Source organism: Buteo buteo, chromosome 8 (assembly GCF_964188355.1).
Source record: "Buteo buteo chromosome 8, bButBut1.hap1.1, whole genome shotgun sequence".
Taxonomy (NCBI): domain Eukaryota; kingdom Metazoa; phylum Chordata; class Aves; order Accipitriformes; family Accipitridae; genus Buteo; species Buteo buteo.
Genome location: NC_134178.1, coordinates 8,930,166 through 8,944,367, shown reverse-complemented (window position 1 = coordinate 8,944,367; position 14,202 = coordinate 8,930,166). Strand labels below are relative to the sequence as shown.

Genomic DNA, 14,202 nt, shown 5'->3' with positions numbered 1-14,202 from the left:
TAGTAAGTGACCTCCACGTACTATTGTCTTTTTGAGGAGGCGGCTCTGGGGTGGAAAGCAGGTAGGAAGGGGAGATGCTTATTTCCCCCCCCCCCCCCGTGTAATTTTGGTCGATGGGTTGCCTTTATCTATTTCTCTCCAGTCAATCTATTTATTTTTTTCTCTTTTGGCCTTGACTGTCCCCTTGGTCCTTTATGGATTACGCTGTGCTATTAGTGGCGAGAGTGCGCCAGTAGTCATTCAACAATTTTAGCATCAGTTCCTATAAACTGGTGTTTTATATGACATGTGCCATTTTTCTGCAAGAATACTGCTTGCGAAACTAGTTTCGCCTTGGAGCAAAGGCGGAAAGATAAACAAGGCTGCATAGCCAAAACACTGGCAATCTCTGCCTCCTTCCAAATCTTTTAAAGTCACGGAGTAATATTTTCAGGATTATGCTGCTGCCTCTGAGGAGCGAATGTCGCTGGCGTTAAAAAAAAAAAAGAAAAAAAGAAAAAAAGAAAAGCTAATGCAAATTAGAGAAAAATAATTTTCTTTCAGCGATATGCAATGTATTAGTCACTTGTTATCATGCTTAGAGGCAGACCTCATTTGCGCGTCTGCCAACTCGTTCACATCTGCTCAGAGCTGTTCAGGGCATTTTAACCTTGGCGGTGTCGTGTCGTAGTCCCACGGATCAAGAACGAGTAATTAAAGCTCTAAGCAGCAGCAAAAAATTCATAGCCGCCCATCTGCATCGCAGTTGATTCGCTGCTTTGTTTCGGTGCGGAGCGCCGGGATGGGAAGGCAGGGCCGGTGGCGGCCTCCGCGCTGCCCTCCTCTCCGTCGGGGCATCGCTGCCACCGGCAACTTTATTTCCTTTTTCCTTCCTCATTTTTTTTTCCTTGTTGTTTTGTTTTTTTTTTTCCCCGGAAAAAGCGAGCGTTGTTGCTGGGTTTCCTATTCCCCCCCCCCCGTGTTTTCCGCACGCCGACACGGGCGGCGTGCGGCGCTGGCTGTGCTCGCCCTGGACGTGCGTTTCTTTTGAAGGTCTGGAGAAGGTGATGTGAGGTTGGGACACGGAGTTGCGGAGACGTTTGTCGAGGTGCTTGCAATGCTGCTTTCGTAACCGAGGGCTGGCCAGCGCTTTCCAGAAGTGCTCGGGAAAGCGTTCCCCACCAAGGAGAAACGTTAGCGCCGTGTAAAAACCCGACATAAACTTTGGGGCGAGGCTAATTTTTGATGCTTTGTGTAGCAGAAACCGAGCTGTTTATTTGTTTGTTGTTGGGAGGAGGAGGGAGGGGGGGGGAAGGAGGAAAAAGCCCCAACTTCCCAAGCACTTTTTCTTACGTGTGGCCACCGAAGGTCCCCCCGGTGCACCGGGGGCCGGCTGTGTAGACAAAGCCCTGCGGGGAGCGGGCGGTTTTCAGGCCGGCCGCGCTAGGTAAAACGAGAGACGGAGGCACCTAAGTTTAATATTTCGTCGTTGTGCGCCGGCCATTTGCTGCATGAGACGCCGCCGTCCCCCGGCGGGGCTGCCGTGGGGGGGGGACACACGCGGGGAAAGGGGGGGGGAGTTAGAGGGGGAGCGGAGGGAGCCGCTCCCCATCCATCAGCCCCTCGAAGCTGTTGCTCCGTAAATGAGGGAACCACAGGCCCTGTCAGCCGCAATTATGCAAAATGAAGTCGTCCGTGATCAATATCTCCCAACGTCCCCGACGGATGCGGGGGGGGGGGGGGGGCCGCCCCCGCCCGGCGTGCCGCGGCGGCTCCGCGCTGGGGAGCGGTGCGCCGGGGTGGCCGGAGGGAAACCAAGGGCGTCCGTCCCATTAATCACTCCGCCCCCCCCCCCCGTTCCCCCCTCCCCGGGGGTGCGGCGGGGGCTGGGGGGAAGGAAACGGGGGCCGTGCTCCGGTATTTCTGCAAGGATAACGTTGCGGAAGTGAGCGCAGGCTTTCGCCCAACTCTCTCTCTCGCAGGAGCGCTGGGACTTTTGTATTGGGGGGGAGTTGTATGTGTCTTCCCCCCCCCCCCCAAGCCCCATAAGTTTCCCGAGCTATCAGAGGAGGGGGGGGCACGGCGGAGCCCGGTGAATGGCGAGCCCGCGGCGCTGCGCTCGCCCAGCCTCCCGCGGCCGAACAATGGGGGACGGGCGGGGGGAAGGGGCTGGCTTGGTGGTATTTTTCTTTTTTTTTTTTCTCCTTTCCCCCCCCCTCTCCCCTCTCTCTTTTCTTTCTATCCCCCTCCTGAAAAGCAAAAGCCATACGGAATAAAGGCAAACAATGAAGGGGCTCCCGGGATGCCGAGTGCGCGGCGGGTTAATGGGGTGGGAGCGCGCAGGGCCTTGCGCTCTGCTCTCCCCTTCCCCGCGCCCGGGAATGCGGCCTTAAATTACCTGAAATGCACATTTCTGCCCGGCCCGCGGTGCGTGGGTGTGCGTGTGTGTGTGTGCGTGTGTGTCCCTCTGCCGCTGCTCCTCCTTCGCAGCCCGGGCTCGGCTGCTGCCTGTTGTCTCTGGCAGCAGCAGCGGAAACCTCGCTCCCGTGCGTGCGTGTGTGTGTGTGTGTGTGTGAGTGAGTGTGTGTGTCTCTAAAATGGCGCGGACGGCCTGGGTAGGGAGATGCCGCGGCGGGTGGGCGAGGGAGGGAGGCCGGGCTCTCGCCGGGGGGCCCCCGTCTGAGCGGGGGCCCGGGGCTTTCTGCGGCAGAGCCGGTTTGCGGCTCTCTCCTCCTCCTCCGGTAGTCTCCTTCACAGCGGCGGCGGGCTGAACCGCCGGGCTGCCCGGCTCGGCTTGCAGGGGAGGAAACCCCCGGTCCGTTCCCCCCCCCCCGCCCCAGCCAGCTCCGAAGAGAGCAGCCTGCCCGCCCGCCGCCGCTGCGGAGGCATCGTCCGCGCCGGGGGGGCCGGGGGAGGGGCGGCCGCCGTAGCGGCGGTGCGGGGCTGCCGGTGCGGCGGACGGGGTCGGTGTTTCCCGCGGATCCCCGGGAAATCCTTCATGCAGCGATGCCTCGAAGTTGGGTACCAGCCCCCCCCCCCGCCCCGGTGTGTGTGTGGGAGCCTTGGCAGCCTCACTATCGCACCCCCTCGATGCGATTTTACTGGAGGGGGGGAATGGGAGCGAAAGCCCCCGCCCTGCAAATGTCCCGTAACCTTCAGGTGTGGGCATCGCCGTGTGGCGGGGGCAGCCTTGCCGCCCCCCCCCCCCCCCCCGGGGCCGCCCCAAGGCCGCGTGTGTCTGGGGGTCCGGGGTTTCCCCCGGGGCTCCGCGGCAGGCAGTGCCGTGTGGGCTCCGGGGGAAGGCGGCCAGGGTTATTTGAAGGATCGCCAGCCATTTTAACTTTCCCTTATTGGCCTCCTCCCCCGCCCCCTTCCCCAGTTCCTAGGCTTATTATTAATTGAAAACTTTTTTTTTTCCTCTCTCCCCCCCCCCCCCTTTTCTTTTTTTTTTTTTTTTTTTTTTTGGCTGCCGCCGGCGCTGAGCGCGATGCAATGATTCGCCTCGCAGCATATGGGAAAGGGGGAAAAGCGCCGCTGCCGCTCCAGCGCAGCGACTGTCTGTGCAGGGGCCAAGGCGTGACAGACGGCGCGGGGGGGGGGGCGCGGGGGCCGGGGCCGCCTCTCCCTCGGGCCGCCTGTGCCGGGGGGGGGGCCCCGCTGGAGCCCCGCTGCGGGCGGAGGAGGAGGAGGACGGAGGACCGGGGGGGGGTGGGGGGTGTCTCCCCACCGGGCCGGAGCCAGGCGCAGCGCGGCGGTGCCCGGCGGCGGGGAGGAGGATGCCCCGCCGGTGCTGGCTTCGGCGGCTCCGGTTGTCCTCGGGACGGCTCCGCCGTGCCGTGTTTACACGGCAGAAAGTCCCGGTCGCCGTCCGACACGTGACGGTGTGGGAGCCGCGATGGGGGGGGACGGGGACACGACGGGGCGGGAGGGGGGGGCACGACGACGACGGCTGCGGCAGGAGCCTTAAAATAGACGCCGACCCCCTTGCGGTGCCTGCACGTTGCCTAAATCGAAATGCACTACTGTCGTGCATGACTCAATATGTATTTTAAATCGGTTTAGCGATCTCGCTGGCGCATTGTGCTTAGCTTTATGGTTAAATGAAATGCCACACGTCCCGGGTAAAGGTCAAACTTCTTCTCTAATCCGCGGATCCGTGCGGCGGCTACTTAGTCTGCAGCTTCCTCCTCTGGTTTACAAAACGTGTCACTAGCGGTGATGCCGTGTGGAGATTGCAAAAAATAACCCACGGTATTTTTTTTTTTTTTTTAAAAGCGCAGCCACCCCTGTTCTTTAAACACTTGCCTAATATTAGATCGCTGGCTGCTGCCAGAGCTTTATACGGCGCATTGTAAACGGTGCAGCAATACAGTGTCTTTAAAGTCTCCTTTCTACCCATGGCACAGGTCGTTGTTTTTTATAACTCGTAAATATGTACGTCGGAGGTACAAGATAAACGAGGTACCTAAACACATTCATAAGCAGCTGCCCGTATTTAAGCTTATAAATACCGTACGAGCGCTGCCCTTTAAATCAAGCTCCAGATGAGCGGGTTGAGGGCTAATCGAAGTAGATCGCTACGAGTCCCCGATTGCTTTTCACTCCTCTCGCAGGGATTTTCACAAATCTAGAAATGATCCTTTCAGTGGCCTGGAACCGGGCGGCGATGGGGGGGGGGTGTGTGTGGGGGATGATGGGGGGGGGGAATCAGAGCCGGATAATTCATTGCCTCGCTTTTAATTTCCGAAAGGCCGGGTTGTTTGCCGAAGCGCCTGCCGCTCCGTCGGTGCCACGGGCGCTCGCAGACTTTTTTTTTTCTTTTTTTTTTTTTTTTTTTTAATACCCCGCGCAGCCCTCCCCGCCGGCTGCCGTTTGCGCTGCTGCTGCCGCTGCTGCTGCTGGCTCTTGTGGCTTGTGCAGTGGAAACTGGCGGGCTGCCAGGCGGAGCTCGGAGGTGGAAAAGAGTAAAGGCGCCAAAAGGGAACTCGTGCGCCGCTGCAATTCTCCTCCCGCCCCGCTTCCTGGCTTCGCTGCAGCCGCCGGCACCGCCGGGCTTCCTCCATTCCATTCCCCCCCCCCCTCCTAGAGCCGAGAATTTCACCTCGTACAGTGAGGGGCGGGGGGGGGGGGGGGGGGCGAGAGGAGGCTGCCCCGGCCCGGGCTGCCCTGCCCTGCTCTCCTCTTTCCCCCGGAGGCACGGAGAAGCGGCGTCTTCCTCCTCCTCCTCCTCCTCCTCCTTCCCCCCTCCCCGCGGGCATCGGGTTTTTCTCGTTTCCACGCCAGGAGCGTGTTAACAAAAACTTTGCTGCTGCTGGCGTCGATGGCTGCCAAAAGTCTGTTGACGTTGCGAGGGAGACCCGAACGCTTCCCTTTTTAATCAGCCGCCCGAACGGCGCGGTGTGTGTCTCTGCCTGCCTCTGCGGCGCGGGGCCGGCGGGGCGCGGGCAGCGCCGGGGCGGGTGGGTGGGTGTTCCCGGTACGGCACGGCTCGGCACGGCACGGCTCGGCACGCCGGGGCCCCGCTCGGCAGCAGGTTAGTGCTTGCAGGCGCTTTTCACAACTGGTTTCACACGGCGGCATCGCTGCGGAACCGCGTGTGCGTTGCGCGTCTCGCCCCCCCCCCCCCCCCGCCTTCCCTCCCTCCTTCCCTCCCTCCCTCCTCCGTGCCTCACCGTCTATATTTAGCCGCAAATGGCTTTATCGGCCAGACACCTCCCGGAGGAAATGCCGTGCGCTCTCCGGCGGCCGAGCCCCGCTCCGCGCCCTGCCGCGCAGCGCGGCGGGGGGGGGGGGGGGGGGGGCTGCGGCGCCCTGGGGCGCGCTGACAGCGGCGGGGAGCCTGCGAGGAGGAGGAGGAGGAGGAGGGAGAGACATGTCCTCGGTTTCCACCGTGCGCTGGGACGCTCCGCCGCCCGTCGGGGTTGCATAACGGGGCCGGCTGCGCCCGCCCCCGCGGAAGCTTGGGTATAAATAGGAGCGGTGCCCCCCACACCCCCGAGTCGCCCCCCCCCCCCCCCATCCCCGTAGCGCTGAGGGCTTGTGGAGCTGCTGGTGTTTGGCCGAGCGGCTGGAGTCCCCTGCGAGCCCCGACGGCGGGAGAGAGGAGGAGGAGGAAGAGGAGGGACGGGGCGTGCGAAGAGTTAAAAGTCTGCTGCTTGTTGCAATGAAATTATGGCTGGCAGTGGCGCCGCTGCTCGTTCGGCAGACCTCCACTTTTAAACAGTTCACAAGAAGTTCATCAGGGCGGCGATTAGAACGGCACACACGCAGGCAACCGGGGCGGCTTTGGGCAAGGGGCTGGCAGCCGTCGGGGCGTGGGTTCTGACCCACCCGGGTGGGCCCTGGGGACATCCCACCGCCTCCCCGCGTCCTGCGCCCTGGCGCGCTTTGCCCTGCTCTGGTGGCAGCGGTGGTGGTGGGACATGGCTGGGGGAAGCTCTCGGCCGCCCGTGCGACTTCAGCGTTCCGCTGTCTGCGCGGGTCAGGGGATTGACGGGTTCTAATTCAGGCCCTGCGCCTTATCTTAATGATACACTTCCACCGAGGAAACCAGGCGGGCGCAGGCGGCCCCTGCGAGGAGCGGCGCGGGTTGGCCTCGTGTACCCCCAAAGGAGAGCGGGGAGCGGGGCCGTGTACCGCCAAGGCCCCCGTCTCCTCCGAGCCGGCGTCCATCCCTCACGGATGAGGCAGCGCACGGGGCGGCTACTAACCTTATGTAAAACCCTAAATCACTCTCTCCATGCTGCTGCTGCCTCTATTGAAAACATTACGAGCGGCGCATCTGGAAACCAGTAAATCTGTCCAGAAACCGTCTTTCCAGTGAAATAACTCCTTTTGAATGATAGCGCGGTATCTAATCTCCGCGGATTTTTGTTTCCTCGCAGCGATTTTTGCGGACTTCATTAGGGAAGGCTAACCGTTCTGGAGAGAGGAGGGTCAACACGCCGTTTCATTAATATACATTTGTTCCAGACGTGGAGTTTTGCACAAAAGGCCTCTCTGAGGGGAGAAAAAAGTGTTGGGGAACAAGGCTTTCCTGCCGTTTCAGTTCTTAAACCTCTCTGAACCTGTGTGAAGTATTGTGTTAAAGGCCCGATCTGGGCTTCTTCCCCATTAAATGCCAAAGTGATCATTTGCATATTTTGTAGCCTGACAAAGGAAATGAGTTTGCTGGGGAAGCATGGATGCTTTGGGAGACGTTAGGCATTAAACTCCCAGTGGTCAATCGCCCGTTACTGGCTTGTGTGTGTGTGTGTGTAAAAGGAGTATCATGCCTCCCGCTTAAAGGCTTCTATTTTTGTGAGAGAGGAAGAGCTGAGGGATATCCTGTGCATTAAAGGCTCCCCCTACTTATTAACCCAGCATTTAGCAGCAGGATGCAGGCTGAAGCTCAGTCAAAAGAAACGACTCAACCTCCAAAGAGCAATTAAAATCTTGCACTGGAATAAATCATGCGCCGCGATAATCCTGTTAATAAAACGCAGCTTGTCCTGACACTTCGCTCATGCAGCAAACTAGAATTTAATGCGAGCGGAGGTGGCGTTAGGCAAGGTAGAGGGGAGGAAAAAGCCGTTCCCTCTCCGCTGCTGGACGCGAAAATGCGGTTACCTTTCACCTGCCTCTCTGGCTGCACACAGCGCCGATCCTCTTGGACTGCTAATACTTCTCCAGCGAGCCCGCTAATGATTTCTTTCCCTGGAGTGAGCAGGCATCATTGAATTACTGAAAGCACTCGCAGCAGCAGCAGCAGCAGCAGCAGCAGCAGCAGCAGCAGCAGCAGCTCCAATGCAGAAGCCACCAGGGCTTGGTGCTTAATCAAATCAAGGGGTGGGGAGCTCGCCAACCCACTTACTATTTTTAACCCCTTTCTCCAAGTTAGTCATGTGCAGACGCTAAAGGGAAGGTTTTTATTTAGATCCCTTCTGTAGCAGCGTCTCTTCAGTTTTAAGTCCTCGCGTGAAAGCTCTATCAGCAATCAGCGTAGCTAATACACACGGTATGTGGCTGTTCTTGCGATGCACTCCTGCGCGTTCCTAATGCGGGGCTTTTGTGAGCGCCTGTGGGTAGTTTCGCGCGTTCCCCCAGCCCGTGGGGTCTCCCTCCTTGGTTCAGCCTACGTGAGATGAAGGGTTGGGGACTGGTGTGTACTTGGCCGGCTGAGTCATTTCTTGTGGAAATGAAATGCGGTGGAGAAACTTTTATTTGTCGATAGCCTGGAATGATTCTTAATTTTCTGGATGTGCGCTGGGGAAAAGATCCATCTCCTCTGACCTATAAATGCCCTCAATTTGCTCCTTTATTGCAGGGTATCTCCCTTAGCGGTTAACGTAGGCAGCTCACTCCCCGCACCAATCCTGCATTCATTATTAATTACCCGGAGGGAGGCTGGCTGCTCCGCCGTGATGTTTGCACTTCCTCCTAGACAAATCTGCTCAACTTTTTTTTTCTTTTCCTTTTCTTTTTTTTTTTAATAGAATATAAAACCGTGAAGAAAAAGCGGCGATTTTTAAGAAGACGTCATGCTTTCTGCAACTCCCCTGTATGGCAACGTTCATAGCTGGATGAGCAATGAAAGGGTCCGCATGTGTGGAATTAATGAAGACAGGTAAATATTTAAGCTTCTGGCAAGTTAAACCACACTGTAATTCTGCAGCGTGAGGTCTCGGAGTTTGCTCGCTTCCCTAATACTGGAGCAGATAGCTGCTGCCTTGCATCGAGATCAGCCCAGCTTGGAGGGAGGGCAGGGGGGGAGAAACAAGACGTGCCTGAGAGCGGTAGAGCAGCCGCTGATTTACTATTTAACAGGCAACCTGGGTCAGTGAAGCGGGGACGCCCTTTAAAGAGATTACTCCCCAAAGCAGCCTTTAAACGCGCTTTTACAATTACTTTATTATTTCGTATTTGTGAAGGGGAATTAAACCAAATAGCGCACGTGTTCTTGCGGTGACTCTATGGCAGAGGGGCTCCTGCCTGCGATTTGGCGTTCCCTGCCTTCGGACCAACAACTTGGCCTGTGAAATAGGAACAGCGGCTTTTCTGTCTCCCACAAGTGAATTTCTCTTGCTCCCCACCTTTTTTCCTGCTGAATATCTTTCATTCGATAATTAAAATTACAGTCTTTAATAATTTTCAGTGGGGTGATGCAGGCACTGGTCGGTGTCCTCTCCCCTGAAGCCCCACTTTTTAAAAAGCGAAACAACGCTGAACAGAAGCTGCAGGTGTGCCTGCACTTCTCTGTGCCAATTTTGTGTGGTTTTAGTGTTTTTCTGTCTTCTCTTTGAGCCCATGTTCTTACTCTTGTGTGAAAAGCCTCTGAGAAGCTGGGGGAAGTTTTTGGTCCTTGCAGGGAGTGCTATTTGCAAACATAAGCTGAAGGAAAACGGCCAAACGTCTCATTTTCCTTTCACGCCCTCCCTCCTCACTTTCCTCCCAGTTATTTAGGGATAATAATTTTACGTACTACTTGCAGGAAAGGTGAATCGCTTAAAAACAAATACATTAAAATCGCATTTCAGCTTTAAGGTGATCATGTGCCTTTAAGCACTTTGAAAGGAGTTCTTTTGGGTAATGCTGAAAATTTCCTTCTGCTGCATGTCAATGATTTTTATCCCCAGGATTTGAAATTTGGCACTAAGGTATATTCTTTATCGGTGCTTTCTGTGGTAACAAGTCCCAGCGCTGCAGCACTGGTATGGCACAGATGTGCAGCTCCCTCTTTAGCATGGAACAGCTGATGTTCGTATGATATTAGCATGTGTGTGTGTTCATTTTCTCCTCGGCAGCATTTATGGATGGTACCTGAACAGCGTATGTTTAAAATGGGATATTCTCTCCTTGGAAAAAGAAAAGGGCAAGGGGCAAAAGAGAAGACCTTGGCAAAAATCACTTGCGTTGAAAGAGGCTACTCTGAGATGTGCTTGGTGTGTTCTTGGTGTCAAAACCCTTTATGCTTATTTTCGAACAGTCCTTGCTTTCTAAAGTAGTGGCTGCGCATGGGTACGCAGAAGGATAAATACGGTATCATATGGGACTTCTCTAGGGGAATCAAAATATGGAGGTGATATAATCTTGGACTGATCTGAGATGCGTAGGATGTTTTCAACTAGTAAGCTTCTGTTTTTTAATAGGAAAATTCCCGTTAACGATGGCGATGCACCGAAAAGCAGACTGGAGTTGAGGGAAGAAAATCACCTGAATCACAGCGTGGTAAGAAGTTAACAGCTTCATGCTGCAGCTGAATCTGTGCCTGTCCTCCCCACCTTGACATATGCGAGTTGTTTCTTGAAACAGTGAAATGGGGTTTTGTTTATTTATCTCGTTAATCTCTTGACGCTGACTTTGTGGTGTGTGTTGTTGTATGATGTCATGTCCTTCCTTTAGCTCTGTTATGAATAACGTCATGCAGTTCATGTAAGCGTTAAGTACATCAATGTTTTAGCAAAGTTGGTGGTTTTCTCCTTCTTTGAGTGGACGCGGGGAGTGGCGAGCGGGGCAGAAATTTGATGACAGACCTTTCTTCGTGCTGTGTCCTCAAACGCCTCGCCCCATGAATGGTGTGGCGGTGGCGAGCCCCGGAGCAGAGCTGCGGCGGAGGGGGAGAGGTCCTGGAGGAGGAGGAGGAGAGGCTCTCCATCCTTCTCTTCCCATTCTCCATGTCACAGCCCGCATCCTCTTGCTCTGGCAGGGCTGGGGCTGAGGAGCCGGTTGCCGCACAGGAGCGGTGCCGCTGAGCATCGTCTCTGGGCCACTTCTGGCTGCTTGGGCTGTGGGTCCTCACGCCTTTGTTTCTAGCCCATGAATTTTGGGTGCGGAGAGATTTGTATTGACGTTTGCGGTGATCTATATTGCTCTGAAGGTTCCTGTTCTCCCCTTTTCCAGGAAGATCAGCCTCTGTATGTTTTCATGACGCACAGTGTGTTTGCATTAGTATTGTTTCTCTTTCAAAATGCTGGTGTATCTGTAGCTTGAGCGGTAGTCACGTTAGTGAAATGTGAAAGTAACATACTTCTTGTTCTGTAAAGGTGGATGCGACTACAGCACATCGCATTGACAGTCTCGCAGCTCTGAGTATGGACAGGTCTGGACTCATGCGAGAAGGACTCAGAGTCCCCAGTAGTATTGTCTATTCCAGCTTGTGTGGACTCGGCTCGGAAAAATCACGGGATGCTACGAGTTCGATAGCTGGGCTCGGATTTACTCCCGAAAGAAATCCAGAGATGCAGTTTAAGTCTAATCCCCCCGAAGCGGTAGAAAACGCAGCCGTCTCTGGAAAAGCCCCGAACGGCTTCAGCGCTATATACAAAACACCACCTGGAATACAAAAAAACTCTGTCCCCACGGGGGAGACGCTGGGTTTGGACCGAGCTGCGGGTGACAAGCAGAGTCCCCTCGGTGTCAATGGTGCTAGTTACCTAAGGCTCCCCTGGGTAAACCCCTATATGGAGGGCGCGACGCCCACCATATACCCTTTCCTTGACTCACCAAATAAGTATTCATTGAACATGTACAAGGCATTGCTACCTCAGCAGTCCACCTACAGCTTACCGCAGCACCTGGCTTACTCGCCCGTATGTACGAACGGTGAACGTTTTTTATACCTGCCTCCCTCCCACTACGTTGCCCCCCACATCCCTTCGTCGCTGGCGTCGCCCATGAGGCTCTCGACCGCTTCGGCTTCGCCGGCCATCCCGCCTTTGGTGCATTGTCCGGATAAGAGCTTGTCGTGGAAGATGGGCGTCAGCCCCGGCAACCCCGTCGACACGCACGCCTACCCCCACATCCAGAGCAGCAAGCAGCCCCGGGTCCCCGCCGCCAAGCCGGCCCCCGCCAACATGCCGGCGGACCCCGCGCTCCTGCTGCCGCACTCGCCCCGGCCGTCCCCCCGCCTCCCCCTGCCCGCCCAGGTGGGGGACGCCTACGCCGATTTCCACAAACACTTCCCCAGGATCACCACCTCTCTCTCCTCCGCCGTCACCCTCCCGAAGCCCTACGTGAACGTCGGCGGCGAATTCCCACCCTCCCGCCTCTCCAACGGGAAGATTCCCAAAGGCAGCGACGCCGGGGAGGCTCCCCCGCCGGCCGCCCCCCACGCGCGGAAAGGCGGCCACGACCGGAAAGACGGCAGGTCCCCCCCGCTCCTGGAAAAGCAGACCCCGACCAAAGACGTCACCGACAAACCGCTGGACTTGTCGGCCAAAGTCGTCGACGCGGAAACCGCCGGCAAGTCGGACCACGGTAAGAAAATGACGCCGACGGTGCTGGTGCACGGCAGGGCGGGAGGGGGGACGCACTTGCCCGGCGGCGACATCGTTCAGAAGGAAACCATTTCTCCCGGGAACGGCTGCCCCATCTACAGGCCCGACATTATCAGCACGGCACCGTCCTCCTGGATCGTTCCCGGTCCCAGCCCCGGCGAGGAGAGCGGGAAGAGCGTCCAGCTGAAAAACAAGGCGCTGGACTGGGTGATCCCGCAGCAGCGGAGCTCCTCCTGCCCCAGGATGGGTGGCACGGAGGCGGTCGTCGGCAGCGTCTCGGGGACGGTGTCGGCGGGGGGGCGACCGGCGTCGGCGTCGCCGGCTCCCAACGCCAACGCCGATTGCGCCAAGACGGCCAGGAGCTCTGCGGAGAGCGCCGCCTCGGTCATCCAGCACGTCGGGCAGCCCGTCGCCGCCCCTGCGAAACACGGCAATAAGGTGGCCAAATCCTGCGGCCAGGAAGCCAACTTCAAGGCGAGCGAGACCGCCCTGGCCTCCAGCCCCATCTTCCTGCCGCCCAACGAGGCGTTTCGCTCCCCGCCGCTGCCCTACCCCCGGAGTTACCTCCCGTACCCGGTGCCGGAGGGGATCGCCATCAGCCCTCTCTCCCTCCATGGGAAAGGACACGTGTATCCGCACCCCGTCTTGCTGCCCAACGGCAGCCTCTACCCCGGCCACTTGGCTCCCAAACCCGGCCTCCCCTACAGCCTGCCGGCGGGGCGGGGGGAATTCATGACCTACCAGGACGCGCTGGGGATGGGGATGGTGCACCCCATGCTGCTGCAGCATTCGGCTTTGGAGATCAATAAGGAGGAGAAGGCGGAGAGGAGGTCGCGGTCTCACGAGAGGGTCCGCTACGAGGACCCGGCTCTGCGGGGCCGGTTGCCGGAGCTCCTGGAGAGCGGCGGGAAGATGCATTTCGAAGTACCCGGTGACAAGAGCGTGAAATTGCACCAGAGCTCTGGCCACAGTAAAAACTCGGCCAAAAGCGACAAACACCTCTTCCCGGACCTTCTGCGAGATGAGCAAGAGGCGAAAAGCGAAGCGAACGTAGCGAAAGCCAGCTTTGCTACGGAAAGCGGTAATCAGGCTAATGACCCTACAAAGCACAAGGTAGAGCAGGCGTCGCAGCACAGAGATTTTATTGTAATGAGAGAGGAGTTTGGAAGAAATAATGATCTTCACGAAACCTATAATTTCAAGCAAGCCCAGAGTTCGTCGGTTTTCGGCTTAAGGAAAGAAGATTTATCTGTGAGCCAGCCGAAAGAGAGAGTGACGGTCCAGCCTTCGCCCGCTTTCTTGGAAAGCGCTCACGAGAGCGATGCTCCGGCTCTGGCTTTTGGCAAGGTGCAGGAGGACGCAAAGCCATTCTGCATGGGGACCGCGCCGCCGAGCATCGACGCCAGCCAGACCTATACCAAAGACGGAGCCGAGGACGCGGAATCTGGCGATGGCAAAATCCTGAAGCCCAAGCCGTCTAAGTTGGCCAAGAGGATCGCAAACTCTGCCGGTTATGTAGGTGATCGATTCAAGTGTGTGACGACCGAACTGTACGCGGACTCCAGCCAGCTCAGCCGGGAGCAGCGGGCGTTGCAGGTGAGTCCGCGCGGTCCAACGGCCGCCGCGCTTTTTGTTGTTATTTCTCTGTTGCAAGTCACAGTCGAGTATTAAAGTTGAGAGAAGCAACGCAGGTGGGGAAATCAGAAATTTTTTTTGTTAGGGGCGTACTCGCCAGAAACGGTTTTAAATAGCCAAGTAAGTTCGTTAAAGAGAGCGAGGCGATGTAAAGAATAGTATGTATGGCTGTTACGTATGTACGCGCTAGTAAGCTTTAAAGGGCTTTTACTAAGATCGGATAAAAATGTTAATGTACGTATGAAATGTTTGCGCAGTTACGGAGGGGAGTCGGACAGGCATGCATGTTACCTTGGCGCTAGCGATGGCTGTAATTTCTCAGCTGGCCTGTAGT

The 14,202-nt window shown here is 56.9% G+C and overlaps 1 protein-coding gene across 6 annotated transcripts in view; it reads left to right on the top strand.

Annotated features, from left to right (window-relative positions):
• BCOR (BCL6 corepressor) overlaps nucleotides 1–14,202 on the top strand; it is a 58,420-nt gene that overhangs the window by 11,156 nt on the left and 33,062 nt on the right. For all 6 annotated transcript variants that reach the window (XM_075033566.1, XM_075033565.1, XM_075033564.1 and 3 more), the window contains exons 2-4: nucleotides 8,454–8,584; nucleotides 10,107–10,185; nucleotides 11,001–13,829. In XM_075033566.1, coding sequence (XP_074889667.1) covers nucleotides 8,499–8,584; nucleotides 10,107–10,185; nucleotides 11,001–13,829 — 2,994 coding nt within the window. In that variant the 5' untranslated portion in view covers nucleotides 8,454–8,498. The remainder of the gene's footprint in view (nucleotides 1–8,453; nucleotides 8,585–10,106; nucleotides 10,186–11,000; nucleotides 13,830–14,202) is intronic.